At 41.1% G+C, this 18,717-nt stretch overlaps 1 protein-coding gene across 3 annotated transcripts in view; it reads left to right on the top strand.

The window, feature by feature from the left end:
• The window catches only part of CCDC88C (coiled-coil domain containing 88C), an 86,956-nt gene that overhangs the window by 31,267 nt on the left and 36,972 nt on the right, over nucleotides 1-18,717 (top strand). For all 3 annotated transcript variants that reach the window (XM_042881509.1, XM_042881419.1, XM_042881586.1), the window contains 7 exons: nucleotides 2,392-2,461; nucleotides 8,793-8,851; nucleotides 10,446-10,529; nucleotides 11,810-11,950; nucleotides 12,692-12,876; nucleotides 13,445-13,526; nucleotides 13,939-14,097. In XM_042881509.1, coding sequence (XP_042737443.1) covers nucleotides 2,392-2,461; nucleotides 8,793-8,851; nucleotides 10,446-10,529; nucleotides 11,810-11,950; nucleotides 12,692-12,876; nucleotides 13,445-13,526; nucleotides 13,939-14,097 — 780 coding nt within the window. The remainder of the gene's footprint in view (nucleotides 1-2,391; nucleotides 2,462-8,792; nucleotides 8,852-10,445; nucleotides 10,530-11,809; nucleotides 11,951-12,691; nucleotides 12,877-13,444; nucleotides 13,527-13,938; nucleotides 14,098-18,717) is intronic.

The raw sequence follows: 18,717 nt of genomic DNA, 5'->3' as shown, positions 1-18,717 counted from the left end.
TTAGATTTTTGGTGTCTTGACTCCTCTTACAACCCATTGAATGGTATCATTGTGCGTGTTTGTGTTGAACACACTGCTGACTGCAGCACAGAGAGGCTGGCAGTGTTTTCAGTGGCCGTGTAAGTTACTGCAGATGAGGAAGACAATTCCATCCTAGAATAAGAAATGCATTGACCTTCCTTTATGCAGCGTTGAGGTCTACTGATGAGCTACAGGACATAGTGATGTTATCATCACAATAATCTCAGGTAGAGGTGTTTCAAACAAAAGATAGTTATGTGTAGTGTATTTTAAAAATAAACAGGCCAAAGTACTGCCTCTACAACTGGAACTTTTCATTCTGAGCCATGCTGTCACTGCGCAGTTCCAGAGAGACTGGTGCTCTCAGTGGGTCCAGGCCCAGCCAGACACGGAGTTTGGGCACTTGTGGGTGTGTGCTCATGGCTGTGCTGGGTGGTGCATACACAGTGAGTGTGCGGGTCGGGGGCTTGGGGGGGGGGCAGGGGAATAGTACAGCAGAAAGGTTAGCTGTGGTGCCTTTTGTGGCTTGGGGCAAGTAGCTGGCGAGCTGATGATTACACAAAGACAACGCGAATTCTTAATGCATTCCTGCCTCAGTGCCACTCTATGCACTGGGTGACTGGAAACGAAATTCTTTTTTTTTTTTTTTTTTTTTGCCATGGAAATCACTGGTTAAAGCCCAATGCTTTGGCATATGCAAATTTTGAATTTGTTTAAAGCCTCAGTGCCACACTATTGTTAAAGCAGACAGTGCAGTCCAGCCATATGCTGTTAAAAGCAATACAGTTTGCAGCTGTTTTGCTAACAGGTGCAAACAAACTTTTGTTTAATATGTCTCAAGTGCACAAACTATAAAATGCATTTGGCCAACAATTCAGCAAATGCCTGGCCTGCATTAGCCAAACTTCCCATTGTATTAAGATCTGTGGAGCTTGCCTTTTTAACAGCACCAAAAACCCATCAGCAGTGCTATGAAATATTTCTGCTTTATCTAGACTGTTACTACTGAGGAGTGTGTTCTGAGCATGAATTGGAGGGGAAGAAATGAAATATGTGATGTCTCAAATTTTTATTCAATATCCGCTATGATTGCTTATCAGATGCTTCAGGCTCAGTGGGATATTTCCTCTTAAAATCAGGTTTAATTTTTTGTCCCATGGTAACTCTGAAAGCAGTGAAATAACAATCCAGTAACTTGGAGAGGAAGTGTTTCAGTGAATAGCTGATTGTTTTAGGAAACGTGTGACTGCCCTCCATGCCCAACTGCAGTGTTTTTTCCTCTGGTGCTGAATGCTCCACCAGAATTAAAGCGTGAGCCCTTCCCATGGCTGCAGGGCAGCCTGGGGCGTGGAGACAAGTGGGGAAGGGGCACCTGCCAAACACTGGGTAGAGCCCTATGCGGAACCTTTGTTTCCTGAATCCCAGCACAGCACTTTCATCACACAGCCACTTTCCTCCCCAGTTTTTCATGTGAAACAAGTACTTGCAGGCATAATGTTTTGTTCACATCACCACAAATGAGCATTAGTCGCTGCCGGGTGAAGCTTGGAACAGTATTTCTGCGTGCTGTATGTTACAGAAAATGACTTGAGTGCATGGCCGAACACATTGCCATTCACAGTCCTCCCTGCAGTCTATTTGTCCACCTTTGGATATTTGCCTTCCCTGGGGCTTGTAGCCTTTCCTCAGTAAGCCTGTCTGTCATTTCAGAGTAGCTTCAGGCAGCTGATATTTAAGTGTTTCTGACCAAACAATACATCTCCTTTCCCTTGTCTCCCCCACAACATAATTAAGCAAATTTTCTTTTTGTTAAAAACAATGCAAACAAATCTAGAACTAGCACTGCTTTGAGCAAGTGGGTTTCAAGCTGTCTATTCAGTAGCTTTTTCCCTCGCACCCACTTCCTTAGCCCATCTTTAGAATTTCAGACCTACGGAATGATTTGTCCAATTATTCAAATTGCATAAACTTCACAGGCTGGCTTTGGTCCCTTTAATGGACCCAGTGCATTTTTGTACATCCTGGAACACAGCAGCAGCTGTACGTCAGACATCAAATGAACGCAGGTCATGCCTGGGGTAAAGGCATGATGGGAAGGTGTGCCTGGCATGGAAGTTATTTTGGTTAGTACCACAGGACTCTCCATCTTCTCTATTGAAGTTGTTCAAAGAAGTGATCAGTGTATGTTAGCTGTGCAACCTGATGCCATTTTCAAATATTGATTTGTCTCTCAAGTGGGGCTTCCTCTTGTGACCTCTGAACTAGCAGGATGTTAAAGGCTTTGTAATCGATGGAACTCTGTATTCTTTGTGGCATGATTGATTGGGATTTCTTCACGCTGACCTTTGCTTGTTGCTGTCTTTTGTTTAGGAGGTCCTCCAGCAGCTGATTGTAATGAATTTACCAAATGTTTTAATGATTGGCAAAGATCCTCTTTCTGGTGAGTAGCTTGTTGGATTCTTCCTCACCCCGTGCTGAATGAATATTTTATTTACCTGAATATACACATACAATATCTGATATGTCTTACTATCATACATATATAAATTTGTATTTGTGAGTTCTTGCCAAAGCAGCTACCTGCTTGTAAGTCATGTCCCCTATCTTGTTGCTGCAAGTGATAGAGAACAATCTGCCCTTTGAAACTTGTTTCTCCTCCTGGTTTTCTGTCCTGTGTTCCTGTATAATCAGTTCAGCTGTGACGATATTTGCACACCAGGAAAGCTTTGCAAAGGTGCCCTGAAGTGTGAAGTGCAACTAAGTGTAGGAAGTAAAATATGTAAGAATGGAGAAAAGTGTATGTATGGCATCTCAGAAAAAAAGTAGGAAGAGAATGGCAAGGACAAAAACATCTGTCCAGCCACTTTGTTGAGGCATGAGCATCTGTCACAAGAGGTACTCCATCAAAAATGATTGGAAGCTAATGATTTCATGTCCAGAATCGCCTGTTTTTGGTGGGACAAAAGACAGACCTTCAGAGCAAAATTAGTTTGACTTCTCATTGGAACAATATTTCTGAAGCAAGAGGTTTTATTGCTGTAGTTAATTTACTTTTTTTACATGCCCATTCTGCTGTAGCACCATGCTACAGCATGCCAAGGACAGTGCATTTTATTTTATTTTATTTTTTTAACCAAAGAAGGAAAACAGAATGAACCCTGTCTGCAGTGATGGGGGATGACGTGGTAACCAGCATCTCCAGTACAAACAAATGGCAGGAACCTTGGCAGAAGATTTTATTTTGTTGGTTTTGGCAGGCATAGCGTATGTACATACACAAAGGGGTTATATCAGGAAAGAATATTAATTTATTGATACTGTGTTACAGAAACTCATAGCCTTGATGCTTCTGCAGTAAAATCAAGCTTGAGGGTATCCACTTCTTCAACAGTCACTTTAAAGTCTGCAATGCCAGTCTTAGTTCTTCTGTACAGGCTAACCTTATGGCTGAAGACGAAAAGAAACATAAGAGCTGTTGCTGTTTTCAGTCATAGGGACAGTGGACAAAACCTGACAAAGATGTTTGCGCCAACAGGGCGAGCTCTCTGCTCACCACATCAATGGGAAAGGCTGGCTGGCTTCTTATTGTGGCTGTTGCTGAGTGACAGCTGGTAGGAGGCTCATAGTGTAATAACTGCAGTGTTGGTTTCTGGGGAAGCTGCACACTTGAAAGCTGTCATGTGTTTATGTATAGCTTCTCACCACTTAGTTGGTGCTTTTCAGTACCTTAAGGCAGTCTTTGAAGAAATCAGCTGATATGACACATGGGAAGGATATTGTCCAGCCCCATTTAAGTGCAAACAGACATCTGCTTCACTTTAAGATCTTTGAAATCTGGTATTCTTATTGTCTTTTTTTAATTTATTTTGTCTTTTTACTTACTTATTATTGATGTAATTCGGAAAGACATGAGAGAAGATAAAGAATGTGAGAATGTGACAACTAGATGGCTGAAAATAATGGGATGTGTGCATAGAAAAAAACATGAAGTTATTGTTTGGTTATATTTAATACTGCTTTTGAGAACCAGCTGGGGCTTTTTGAGGACAGAATCTAAGGTAGGATGTGCTGAAGAAATAGGAAAGTAAGGGAGGTTTCAGAACTGAGCACCTGGCTGAAGGCTGATGGGATGCCTAGAAAAGGGCAGTAGGGAGGTGTGAGGGGAAGTTAGCACAACCAAAAGAAGGGAATTCACAGAAAAGCTGAGCACAGGTCAGGTGAACCTTGGCCAGGTAGCTGCTGGATTGATGCCTGTGTTACTGAGTGTTTTGCAGAGAAAATGAGAAGAAGGCAGTGACACAGGAGAGGAAAGGAAAGTGAAATGAGATATTCTCTGTCAGAGGGAAAGCTGAAGGAGGGTTACTGATTGAATAAAAGACATGAGGACAAAGCAGCCATCAGCATGGGAAATGGTGCTTTTTGGCATGAATACTGAGAAGCCCCAGGGAAAACTGACAGAGGAGTGAGGAGGCTGAGCATGACAGCAGTACGGGGAGCAGAGATGAGGCAGACGTTAATTATTGGAGGCAGTTGTTTAAAAACGGCTGTAGTAGAGGAATAACCTCTCTCTGTGTCAGTGGCCCAGTCCAGGACAGAGACTGGGAGGGAAGATGAGGGTTCTGGGGCGGACACCTGGAGAGGTAGCACTGGGCCAAGGCCTGTGGGAGCTCCCGGAGCTGGAGGTTGAGGTGCAGATGGTCAGAAGGGAAGGGTGGATCTTGGACGCAGTGGTCACATCCCAGTTCTTGTTCTCTGTCCCCTGTAGGTAAGATATCTGAGTGAAAGATTCTCCCTCCCTTAACCAGAGGAAGAGCGATTGATCCCGTGATCGCATTCCTGGAATAAATAACGTGTTGCCATGTGCTGCTTGAGCTGGGAAGGCTCCTACTGACTGTATTAACTCTATACGTCCCAGGCCAGAGATCTGTTTGATCCTTCTGTGTGATTCTCTCTGTAACAGTGACTTCTTTGAAACAAGTCCTTGTATTTTTTTTTTTTCCAGAGTTGTTCGACAGCGTAATTTACAGATTGTACTTTGTCCTTCTAAAATGCAGCCAAATGTGGTGTTATGCTTTTTAAATCATAAACTGAGCAGCTTTGAAGCTGAGAATGGTGTTCTTGCTGTTTAGCTCCCATTTGGCACTCAACATTGGGAACTACTGAGAGCTTCTACAAACTGCACTTGGAACATAAGACTGTTGAGAATACAGAGCTGCTACTACTAAAAATGCTGTAGGAGTTGAGCTTTTTCATAGAACGTGGTATGTGTCTTCTGGATTCAGGAACTAAATGAGCTTTCACATCCTCTAAATCATTTTGGTCCAGGCTTATCTTCTTCAGTTTGTTTGGCCACAAGCATAAAAGTTGCAAAAATAGTTTGTGAGAAGATGGTGTCCTTGATTGTTTTCTAGAATACAAGGAACTGAAAAGAAACTTGAAAGTTTACGTAAAGGGTTTAGAAAGCTTTTTCAGACTTGCAGAATGAGGTAGCTGACATTACAGGCCTCTCGTCAATGCACTCTGCAGTGGTGAGCTACTGCCATTAAGCTTTGTTTTTATCTTCCTCTAAGGGTTTTCTTAAACAGTCTTTTCAGAAAAATCTGCTACTGCATCACCAGTCCTCTGTGTTCAATATGAAAATCATCAGTGTATTTACCATCAGACATAATTCTTTAGAGGCTGGAGAAGAGGGGACTTGAAGTTTTCTCAGAACAAGTCTGGAAATGAGGTCTTGTGTGCCTGTTGTGGTAGCCTGTTTCTGTCTCTTCAAAACAAACAAACAAAAACTTTGCTGTTTAGATCCCCTTTTCAGTTTACATGGACAGTTTATGAATGAACAAACCCCAGATCCCTGCTGGTAAATATCTATAGAAACTGTTTTTGATTAAAATCCTAAAAGATGCATGCTCCTACTGGGGTCCTTTTTCATGTCTGGTTTCCTTCCTCATTGTGTTTCACAATCCACCAGAGACAGCGAGGTTCATAACATATAAAGTTAATAACAGAACACGGCCTCAATAGTGTTAATTTAGAAGTTGGGCTTTTCAGGATATAACTAAAGCTGGGAAAAACAGTGCTGGTGTGCTCACCGCTTCCCAGCCTCTCACAGCCCCACTGCGTGCTGCCTGTGGCACTACACAAACTAGCATTCCTTCTCTTCTGCTGGAGGAAAACTAAAGAAAAAGTACACAGAAAAGTTGCATAAGCTCAAAATCCCCCATACATGGGTTCATTCTGTCTTATGTCATTCCCTTCTATTCCCTCTCTTATATTTGTTTGTGTTCTGTACTGTTCCCGTACCTCTATCCGTCCCTTTTGTTGTGCCCCCTAATCGCCTTGTCCCTGGGCTGTGCCATCTGTCTGTCTCCTGTGAGCCAGGACAGATCCTGACCTGCAGGTGGTGGTTGGGATTCCCCCTCCCAGCCAACCCACTGTCGGAGCAGATGGTCTCCGCGCATCCCCCAGGTGTTGGCTCCCTCACAGGCACAAATACATGGCCTGAGAGCAGCTGCCCTGGAATTCTCAATAAGGTGCAAATGCCCCAGATTTTTTTAGTAGCACCTTTCTGTTTAAGTGCTAATTTGAATCCGGTCCATTCACTTCATCTTGTGGCCACCGGTCTGCCAAGAGTTCTGCCCCAGACCTAAGCGTTCATGGCCGGGATGTAGGAGGGTGTTTTTGGTAAGCTCAGCTGCCAAATGTTAGCTTTGAAGCAGCAGCAGCAGTTTAATAAACTTCTTATTACCTCAAATCATTTAATTTCTTGCTGTTTTTTATAACTGGTTAGGATTCCCTGCCTAAGCTGTGTGCCCCCCAGCTTGTCCTGCTGGTGAGAGAGCTCGGGTGGGAGTGAAGCCTCTGAGTGGTATTTCTAGGCAAGGCCAGAACAGGGCTGACCTCATTAAGTTACAGCTAAAGGTATTGCACCTCACGGGATTGGGCAGTATCATGGATGCACATCTGTTGTCTGGGGAGAAAAACAAAGCCTGTTGCCTTTTGTGCAGAGTGCACTTTGGCTTCAGTAGCTCCCATGTCTTTTAGGGTAGTGCAGGTGCACTCACTGCTGGAAAGTGATTGCAGTGTTTTCTGACTTGAGGAACTCCAAGCCAGCAGGCTCAACTGCAGGACAGCTGTGGTGCACAGAGCATAGCACAGGATGTTGGGGAGAAGGAGAAGGTGCAGGGTTCCCTTGCTGTCCTTCACAGACCTGCTTTCTGTACTGTCCCACAGGCACGCTGTGCCTTTAATCCCTGGTCTGGCTTTGCTTTGAAATAGATAAAGAACTAAATCAAGTGCTGGAACTGTAACAAAAACGTAATTTTGCAAAAAGAAAATGTGTTCTCACCAACCTTGATATCTCCTCGGGCTAGTACTGCCCATGCAGGAACTGCTCACAGTGCAGCAGAGCTTTTGTTGTTGTTCAGTGGTTTGGTTTTTTGTGATATTGATTACACTGAATGTTGTGTTATTAAGAATTGTACAGAACAAGCAGATTTTCACATGCTGAAATGTAGTTAGTATATTAAATGGTTAGTTTTCAGAAGGGAGCAAGCTAGGTGTGCTTCTAGATAGGAGGGGAGGTTGTATGCTTTTCAAAATCAGTTTTGAATATTCTACAGGAAAATAAGTGATATTTACAAGATAAAGTGAGAACTAGCATGTTTTATTTACGGCTGTCTCTGCAGAAGAGTTCTCTCTGCAGTGTTTTAGTGATAATAATGTGGGACTTGAATTTGGAGAATTCCAGCACTGATTTGTGTGCTGATAATTTGTGTAGATCACTTGAAACATTTTAAAAATTGGCATTCGTAAAAACTGCCGAAAAATGGTTTAACAATCTGAAGACTGCTGAGGGCATTTCCTTTTTGAAAGGAAAGCTGCCTGCATGCCACATCGTGAGGTTCCTGGGCTGCAAGCAGCCCCACGGTGATGTAGGTCAGCGTGCCTCTATGGGGCTGCACGTGGGCAATTGTTCCAGCTGCCTGGCCCCACTCTGCACAGGCCTCTGACCCGCTGCCCGGTCAGCCCTGCTGTCTGTTGCTGAAGAGATGTGGTGGTGGTCAGCTTTGCTCTGTGGTGGGAGCAGTGGAACACTCAAGTAAAACAGGGTATGAGGTGGGAACGTTTACCATGCGGTTGCATGCTGTGTGTCGGGAAGCAGTTGCATAGGGGTGAGGGCAGTGTACAAGGCCTGTTTCTTTCCTTCTCTCCCAGTGTGAATGCTGAACAGCACTTGGTGTTACCCCGCCTAGCACATAGGGCTTGCCCCTCACAATGTGAACAGTGGAAGAACTAGCTGCTGATGCATCTCTCTGTTAAAGAGACTATTTGTTTACACAGGATGGCATTAAATTTTCCTACAGCAACTGTGCTAAGCAGCAACTACTTTATAGGTGCAGAATTTAAGACAAATTTGTCCTGTCAGAGTAACCATCCTTTGATCCTATCCAGGGTGTGTCTTGTTTTGTTCTTGCTTTCTACTCTGGGTAATCACAAAATGAGAGGCAAGCACTGGTGAAAAGGAAAAAAAAAAATCTCATCATTAATCAGTACAAAACCTCAGAGAATGTGAGGAAGATGATCTTTCTGGATTTTATATTTAAGAAGTTCATAAGAACTGTATTGTTACATGGGAAGTGTGGAAACAATATAATGGACACATATGAACAGGCACCTGTCCAAAGGAGAATATTCCTGTTTTTTTGGATATGATAACTCAGAGATACTTAATTTATGTTACACATGTACTAATTCCATTTTTTCCTCTCTAGGTAAAAGTATGGAAGAAATTAAGAAGCTGCTGTTGTTGGTTCTGGGATGTGCTGTTCAGGTGAACGTCATTAAAGGCTTGAAAAATATTTTTGTGAATCTGATGTTATTTCTGGACTGAGAAAATCCACATGAAGATCATTGCTATATGAACAAATGTCTAGCTCAGGATAGCTCGCAAAGTAAATCTTTGGTATTAGATGAATGAAATGATTGTAGGAGAGAAGGCAGCATGGGGAAAGGAGACACACTGTATGCCACAATTTGTTACCAGTGCTTAAATCAGCCACAGAATATGTGCTGTTGTAACAGAGTGCGAGAGAAAGCTTTGGGTAGTGCACTTGGTATCAAGACTGTTATTGGTTTATTTTCTCACTTGTGGACTACTATAGATGTATTTTTTTTATATTTGATACAAAGCAAATAAATAAGCAAAGTCTAGACATTTGTTCAACAAAGCCTGATTTTATTTATCATTTGATTCAATATGTTTATAAAATCCAAAATGAATAGCTACTTTGTATATTCATGTGGGGATTTTTTATCTGGTGTTTGTTAAAATAACTGGACAGGCAGTGTGTATGGGAAACTCCCCAGAAATAAATGACAGTTACCAGATAAAGCACTCAGTGTTCTGCCCACCAAACATCCATGGTGGTAAACAATAGGGGTGTTGCAGACTGGCCTTTGCTTATAATTGACCTTGTTTGTAGGTCTCTAATGTTTTTGTTGTGCCTTAGGACACTTACTCTGCTCAGTTATGTCAAGTCAATTATGTCAGGGTAATGCTGTCTTCGTGTGGCTGCTCTGAACTTTATCTCTGCGCTGCGTTGCAACGCAAAGAATAAAGGTCTGAGTTGGCTGTTGTGTGTCCTCAGTACCCATTTACAGTCCTGGGGCCCTTCCCAGTGAAATGAATGGTCAGACTCAGAGGCAGATCCCGGAGGGCCACTCTAAATGGCAGAAAAGGCAGTTTAAAGAAACCCTTAATATTTAACTTCTCTTTTGTTTTCCTGTAACAACTGTGCATTACAGTGTTAGTGTACGGTTATTGATATATTGACAACAGATGTCCAACTCCTTAAAAACCTTTATTAAAAGGTTTAATAAAACCTGTTTGTCTGAATTGTCACACGTTTTTATCTAGAATGTTTTCCATCCCTATTTTTTATCTAAAGCACGTTGATTTTGTTCAACAAGCAAAGTCAGTCATTGATGTGACAATAGCATCTAAGGGATGCATCTTATTTCATTGCCAAAGCCACACATAATGCAGACAGAGAAACAGACAGGTTAAATAATGCAATGTAAGTGTAGGTCTTGTACCTAACTGTCTATGTTTGTGTGACTCCATTAGTGAAACTCTGGTGATTTCCTCTGGCTGTTGTTTTTAAAGAGCAAACCCTGCCACTTAACTTAGCCTTGCTTGCACAGGCTGTAGAAGACTTAAATAATTTACAGCGTAATTCAGTTCTTGCTCCATATGGAGGAGTGAAGTGCTATACTTTCTAGCCTAATAGTAGATCTTGAACGTTTTGTTGTTAGCAATTTAGTGATACATATGTGTATATATATATATATATTTTTTGGGGGGGGAAGAAAAATGCTGTAGTGAGTTTTAGGAGTTTGCCTTTTTTTTCTTTTTTTTTTAACAGTGTGAAAGAAAAGAAGAGTTTATTGAAAGAATAAAACAGCTGGATATTGAAACCCAAGCTGCCATTGTGTCACACATTCAGGAGGTAGGACTCTCAGTACTTGCTGTTTTGACTTTCTGTCCTTTTCTTGACTCAATGTATCAGTGTTTTCAAGCTTGGCACTTCAAATTTCATGGTAGATTCATAAACTTCAGAGGAAGAAGTGATTGTTCTCTGAATACATGGTTATAATAATGTTACACAGTTAAAATGGTAGGCATTTTTTATAACATTGCTATGTTAGAAAGTAACAGTGGCAAATGTCTTGCTGGTTTCAGAATATACAGATGATAATCTTGTAAGGATGTGTGTGTAAAATATTTCAAAAAGTGTGTATGGCTGGAGTCCCCTTTGCTGTAATGACATAGACACAGTCCCTTAGTCCTGTGGCAGGTGAGACATAGGCTCCCCAGTAGTGTGCTTTGGTCACTGGGCTCCTAATTCGTCTTGAAAGTTGTTCTCTGCAGTTGAAATTAGACATGTACTTTGATTTTAAAGAGAAGCATGATCCAATGACAAGAATATTCTTAGACTTCTATGGTTTCTATAAAAGGAAGGACTATGTGTGACTGTTACGAACAAGTTTGCTTTGGAAATCCAAAGAGAAGCCCAGAGAAAATACCCTCTGTTGGGTGTGCCTCATTGGGAAAGGGGCATTGGGTGAAGTCTGGTGTCTGCAGGTGCAATGCAAAAAGATTTAAGTTGTGGAACTGAGAACCAGTTGTGGAAGTCTATGGCAGGATCTTCTTCATTAACATTGGAGGAGGAAGAAAAAAAGATTAAATAAGCACTTCAAAAGCAGAAATACTTAACTGAGCTTGAGAATCTTTTCACTTGCATGATGTTTTTGCTAAATCAGAATCAGAGTAAATATGTGTGGGTACAGTATCAGTGAAAAGAAATGCTGACAGCAATAGCCAGAGAAATTTCTAATAAAGTCAGATCTCTTCAGTTTTATTAGCTCAGATTGCGAGTTCATTGAAAACAGGGCTTATCAGTCTTAGTAGTTCCTTCTAACTCCTGTAGTGGTCACTTCATTGCTGGAATTAAGACATAGCATATCATTAACAGAATTGTGCTTGCATATATGCAATCATTTAAAAAATTATCAGCCATAATAATTTAAAAAAAATGTAAATACCAGAAATTGCTGAGTAGTGTTACAGTTTAGCTACTCAATGTCTGTGTTATTTTCTACATGCTGTAGGTGACATGTGATAATGTTTCTTAGTATATCAGTAGAAGAAGCTAGGGGATACAGCATATGCAGCAAACAATTTATGAGTCAGTCAGTGGAAACACTTCTTTTTTTCCCTTGTTCTTAGGTGACTCACAACCAGGAGAATGTCTTCGACTTGCAGTGGCTGGAGCTCCCAGACATGGCCCCCGAAGAACTGGAGTCTCTCTCCAGGAATATGGTGTTCCACCTCAAGAGGCTCATTGATGAGAGAGATGAGTGCACAGAGGTACAGTGACTTCTCTCTTGTATAGCATTCATGTGGAACACCAGTTAAGAAACTCAGTTCCTTGTCGTATTTTTTTGTGCCCTGGGTTTCTGTTTCTTCTACACCTTTCTTCTACGTGTCAAAAAACCTGTAAAAAGATTATGTGAGAATGGAAAAGACAAAAACATTAAAGTGTGATGAAATGATTGGTAAGAGATGTGCATGCAGTAAAGATACCAAAATATTTGCAGTTGTGACTTTGTCTCGATTTTTGTCTCTTGTCTGCTTAGCTCTTTATTTTAAGAGTGTTTGCTTGCCTGACTCTCCAGAGATATTTACCATGGTGGGTCCAGTGTCTTTTGCTTTTTTCCCCTGTGTGAAACCAGGCCTTTCTGTTGCTGACTTATCACTTCGTCTCACTTCAGATCTCTACAGGAGCCTTCTCCCCTTCTTTGTACCTGTTAATTTTCTGTCATGCATTTGACTTTGTGATTGTTTTAGTTAAAACTATTAATAGTTACAATTTATATGAGTTCTCAAAAAAAAACTGGCAGTTTTGTCATTGGAAGGGAAATGTTTTAGTGGTATGAGCATGGTGGAGATTGCTCTCCTTCATCTGATCTTTCCGTCTTACTCAGTTGAATTTTATAGAATAATAACTTAATTTTCTACATTTATTCATCATTTTTATAGATATGTGAAAAACAATGTGTAGCTATTTCTATTTATCTTGTGATTCTATGTTCTTCTCTGTATTTCCAGGTGATTGTAGATCTCACTCAAGAGAGGGACTATCTGCAGTCTCAGCAACCACCAAATACTCTGAAGGCATCAAGTCCAGATTCTTCTCCAAACCCAGCCAACCCTCTTTCTAATGAGGACAAACAGCACCTTGCAGTTGAGCTGGCAGACACAAAGGCTAAACTGAGAAGGATTCGGCAGGAGCTGTAAGTCACCAGTGACTTGTGCTTCTAGGCATACCTGTGTATAAAGTCTTCTGTATGCTGAAAGTGCAGTTGCCTGTCAGCTTCAGCACATTGACTTCCATGAGGGCTCTCGTGAAATGTCATTCACATTGTTTATTTGTAGTAGTAGAAAGCTAGAATGAATATTCCATCATCCTTTTTTTAAAAATTGATCTCTAAACACAGAGTGGTAGCTGCTTCTTGTTTTTGTCTGTCATCTTTTTCTTCCTCTCTCTAAAATGCCAGTAACTAGCTGCACTTTTAACTATTGGTGGGAAGTCCAGAGCAAAGCTAGCTATAGTGGTGGCAATGCCAGTGAGATGTAAACAGAGATAATATAAAAGATATGAAGTTAGAATTTCATGTCTGTAATGTATGTGATATCACAAGAAAATAGACTTTACTTTTATGAAATTGTCATGCCAGAAAGGAAACTCCATTTTCAGAATATGCTGGAGGACTTCTGTTTGTCATTCTGGTTTCTCAGCAGAATCAAAAAAAATCCTTCAGAAAAAAAAGAAACTTTAAGTTTTTTCTAATTGTTTTTCAGGGAAGAGAAATCCGAGCAGCTTGTGGATTCTAAACATGAAGTTGAGCAGCTCACCCTAGAGCTGCAAAAAATAAAACAAGAGGTAAGGTGGGCTCATTTCACTGGGAATAACTCTCTTATTCTGAAGCTAAAAAATACCGTTCTATATTTTCAATGAAGAATTCAAGTTACTCCAGCAAGCTTTTGGACAGTTATGAGTGTGGCGTACTGACACTTTCTGCTTAACTGGTGAGAACAGTTTTGTATGTACAGCTTGCAAATAGTCCAGTAGTGCCTGAAGTTTATGTAATGTCAGGCATTGCAAATGTGAGTCCTGGCAGGCTGTTATACCTCGTAGTCTTGTAGAAAATTTACTGGTTAGTATGAGAATCGTCTTACTCTTACACTGAGAGAATGTAATTTGCCTGCTGTTAAGAAAAAGAAAGTCTTGAAGGACATACTTTAATATGTTTTTACTTAGGTTTTTCTCCCTGATTATCCCTCTTATCTCTTAGAATATCCACCTGGCCTCAGATGCTCGTTCTGCCCGAGCATATAGAGATGAGTTGGACTCCCTGAGAGAAAAAGCAAACCGTGTGGAGAGACTTGAGATGGAACTTGTTCGGTGCAAAGAGAAGCTTCATGATGTGGATTTTTACAAAGCTCGCATGGAGGTAAGTGAAAATGAAGTGGTGAGTAATCCTTAATGTTTGGCTTTTATGGTATTATTGCTTCATGTGTCATTTGTAATTGAGCTGACTGTAGCAAAACATGAGAGCAACTGGAAATTCTTTAATATGCCTTTTTGCAACTATTGCTTGTAGTAGAAAGACAAAATCTGGATCTTTCCTAGTGCCTCGTGTATAGCATGTCAATGAGAAATGTATACCTTTGTTCCCATAATAATTACAGTTACTCATCTTAGTTACCTACCTGTTAGTTATGCCCATCCTGCAGTTACTAAATAATTTAGGTTGAAAGGGACCTTGGAGATCATCTGGACAAATAGATTGTTCACAGCATTGCTGACCCTAAATTTAGGTTGCTCTTATTTTCCTTCCTTTCAGTGCTCTGAACTTTTCTTACCTGAACTCTCAATGATTCATGTATGTAGCATATCTGCCAAAGTCAAATAAAGATCTGGACTTGCTGAACATACTGAGGTTCTGTAATTGACCACCTCACTATAGCTAGATAAAATCCCAGGTCTGAGACACAAGAGCAGTGTTGAAGCTCTCATTTGCTAGGATGAGAACACGTGTTATTTTGGCTCGATAAACCCTACTTCTTAAGCAGTTGGTTTTTTGTGTTTTTTTTTCCCCACGAAAGATGTCAGCTAGCTGCTGGTTCTTATGAACAAATTCATAAAGATGAATTTGAAATGAAATGTAGTAACAGCCAACAAAAGCTTGCCTCCTCTCTCAGGAATTCTCAGTTTATAGTAGAGATTATGAAGTTGCTTCTCTGCCTTCTTACCTCAAGCTGGCAAATCAGTCGTGCATTAACCTCACGCAAACTACAAAGTGTGGTATCCTGGTATTTCCCTTTTGTCTGTGCACTGGAGTTTCTTAGCTTCTACCTCCTGCTCGAAGTTTTTACCTGATCTAGGACAAGACAGTTTTTAGTTTTGTGGCAGTTTTTTTTCTAGACTGCTATCCAGGAGCCAGCAGTCTTGTTTCACTGTCTGCATGTTAACCTTGCTGTCATGCAGCAAAGAGACCTCTCTCTTTCTGCTTCAGAAAGTTTCGTTCAAACTTTCTCAGCCCCCCTTTTCTACCCTGTCAGTTTTTGATTAATGTTTTGAATGTTGGAGATGAGTGTTGGATCTTAAGGATACCTCCCTGAGGTACAGTAGTAGATGGGACAAAGTGTATTTCCTGTCAATGTGACACTTTTCTAATTTTGGAGAACAGTGTGGCCTGTGGCAAAAGTTGTTGCTGCCACAGAGGCTGAGCTTTTCTAATATGTGGTGGGATTGCACAGCTGTCTGCAGGCTGCTCTTTGGTCTAGAATAACCAGAATGTTTCACATTCTTACCACTGCTTTCCATTATTGATCAAACCTTGGCACAGCCATTAAGTGGCAGACTTGTACAGAGGTAGCATCAGGCAAGCTCCATTGGTTTATGCTGATGCATTCAGGGAATTCCACAAGATATTCTTCTGTCTGTTTTTATCATCGTGCAGTAACACAAAGGCTGTTCATAGCAGCCAGTATCCAACTCTCCTCAGTCCATGGAGTTCTCTGCTAGTGTATCAAGTCCTGCACCCATCCAAATAAAGGACTAAAGGCTGGGATTGAGTTCAGTGTTGGCTCAGATTCCTCCCGCTTCTTCAAAAACTGTTTGTCTCACTGTTACAGGATGTGAGATTTGTGCATGAATGTCCATGTTTTTAACCACTAGACTGTAAAGTGCTGATTCATCTCATGCATTTACTGCTGTGATTGACTTCCTGAGCTCCAAGACTTGGGACCCAAACTAATTTCACAGAGACTCAGCAACGAGTAGATGCACGAAGTGCAGTGTAAGCCGTATTTCTGTGGTACCTTAAGGCTCATAGGGCTTTGTCAAGTTTGTCAATAAGCGATATCAAATCAGTAAGTGAGAAGAAAGTGTTTTCAGCTTTGTGTGTCAGTGCAGAAGGTTACTAAGTAGGTTTTTGGAAATTTTTTCCTTGTGTTGTTCTTGCACACTGTTGGTACTTTGTAGTTGCAAAGAATATGAAAGGTACTCTGTATATGATACTGTGACAAGCTTTAGGAATTGTTAGCAAGCTTGTAAGTATTTTCTGAAAGCATGTGATACAAATCAGCTGTGGCAACAGGGAGAGATTTACGGAGCTATTGCAGCAGTGCTGAAAAAGCAAGTCTGTCTTTCTGTATGTGAACCTAACACATGTGAGAATGTTCATTGGTTTCCTTCTCTGTATTTCTTGACAAAGCTATTCTGAAAAAGCGTTCTAATTTGACTGTCTTCCAAGGAAAATGAAGATTAATATGTTTTAGATACCTTCCTTCAGGGGCAGCTTAGTGAAGTCCTAAGAGTGAATTTAGAGGGGTGGGCATAATACGGGACTTCCTCCGAGGAAGTGCTTCTCTTCAGCATAAAGCTTTCCTCCAGCATTTGTCTCATTTGAACCTAGTGTGGTTCCAGGAGATCAGATAATTCTCAGAGGCCAGGAAGTCTGCCTTGCCTGTTGTCATTCCTTCTTGTTGCAGTTACATTTCCACACAAGGTGGTGGGAGGAATTTCTGTGAACATTTTAAAATGCAAAAGTATCCTTTATGTTTTCATACAGCTTATCAAAGCAATGATTGATTGTCAGAAGATGTTAGCTGTATCATGGCTCAGTAGGGGCAATTTGTGAACTGTAGAAGGGAGGAGTTTGAACTCTGTTTAATAACTAGGTCTGGACGTGCATACAAATTTTCTAGTTTTAAACAATCTGATTGCTACTTTAGTTTCTGAAAATGTCTCTGGGTACCAACACACCCTGATTGTGCAACCGCTTACTCCCAGACTAAATTGTAACCATATGGGCACACCATGCCATTCTTAAAGCTACTTCAGGGCACAGTGATACACGACCAGAACACAGTGTATAGTTTGTTTCAGAAGTGTAGTTACAAAAGCAGGATTATGTGTGGCGGATATTAAACCATCATGATTTAAGTTGAAGCTCTTGCCTGCTAAATTCGGTGTATTTTCAAAAATAAACAAACAAACCCACAGCCAGCTATTATTTCTGCTGACTTAAAATTTAGCTCAGTTTAAAAACTCAGAAGGAGAGAAAAACCCTTATTTCTGATGGAAACATCACTTCACCGTGATCGTCTGTTGAATTTCTGGCCAGGAGGAGTGGTTTGTAGCTCAATGTGTTATTAGGCTGACTGTCTTCTGCAGTGAGTTCTCAGGCATTAATGCTGACACACTGTAGTTAGAGTGGTTGTACCTTCAAGGCTTTGAGATGTAATTCTGCAAGATCCCGTGGAGTAATTATTTAAATTACATGAACTTCTCAGTGTTAAGACAACCTAAGATCATGGGATGGGTATACCAATGAGCATTGCTGGCCTTGACATAGCAAGCATTTTCACCAGGTTATTAATTTAAGATTTCTTCAGAGCTGCTTTGAACCGGCATGTCCACTCCTCCTGGGCACTCAATGAAAAGTATTCCAGTCTTCCATACATTGCAGCTCCCAGTGCTGTGTGGTTTGTACCAGAGCCTGGATTACATGTACGTACTTGGCACATAGCTTGACTCTTCATGAGTCTCTAAAATAACAACTAGTTCCTGCTTGGTAGGCAGTTTTGGGCATAGTTCTGAGACTGTTTTTGAGGTCAGACACAACCTTCCTTCTTAGGGCTGTGGTCTGGATTGAGTGTGACGATATAGCAAAGTAAACCAGTCACATTGCTGTTTCATTATGGATATCCTGGCAGCTTAAACAACACTCAGCACATTTTGTTTTATGTACTTCCTCTAGCCTGTCATCTGTTAGGTGTCAGCCTTTTTAGTTTGCCTACCCTGAAGTGACCCAATTAGATCAGATTTGGGCCAGAATGCTGTTTCTGAAAAATTAGTGTTTTATTATTATTATTATTTTAGTTACTTGTGTACTCAGACGTTTCAGTTGTAGTGGTTAAAGGACTTCATAAGCATTGACAGACTTGTCCTTTTTAGTGCTGCTGTAGTGAGGAAATTATTCCTCTACTATTATGCAGGTTGGTAGATGACCTGAGGAGACATCAAGGGCAGTAGTGTGTGCATAAGGTGGACTTCCGTACTATGCCATCTACAGTCAAAATGCAGCAAACAATTAAGATTGCTATATAAGGCTCTTAAATCATGGCCCCCTGTAGTATCAGAAAGCAAGGGGAATGGTTGCCATTAGGCATTCCTAACTTGTGCCTTGCAAGTATCTTTTTTTTCTTTTTTTCTTTTTGGTAAGTTGTTAGCCATGTGAGGCTTTTTGTGGCAGACTCTCCCCTCCATAACTGAGAAGGGTGTTGCTGGTTAAGGAAGTGAAAGCAATGATGGTCATTCAGGAATCTCCTTGGCTTGGATGTTTGTGGTTGGAGAGAGCAGACTTGAGCACTGATGTCAGCAGACTTCACATTTGGAATACTGTTGTCCAGGAATGATCTTCTCGAGAACTAAGCATTTCATCATTCCTGCATGCAGACTTTCTCTTCTTGCATATTTAATTGGAGCACAGGAAGGAGGTGGAGAAAGAACAGTAGGCAAAAAAAATTCTGCCTCTTACCCCATTGTAACTCTCCTGGGCTAA

Source organism: Lagopus leucura, unplaced genomic scaffold, assembly GCF_019238085.1.
Source record: "Lagopus leucura isolate 7727_CA_CO unplaced genomic scaffold, USGS_WTPT01 Super-Scaffold_1, whole genome shotgun sequence".
Classification (NCBI taxonomy): domain Eukaryota; kingdom Metazoa; phylum Chordata; class Aves; order Galliformes; family Phasianidae; genus Lagopus; species Lagopus leucura.
This window is presented reverse-complemented; position numbering and strand designations above follow the sequence as displayed.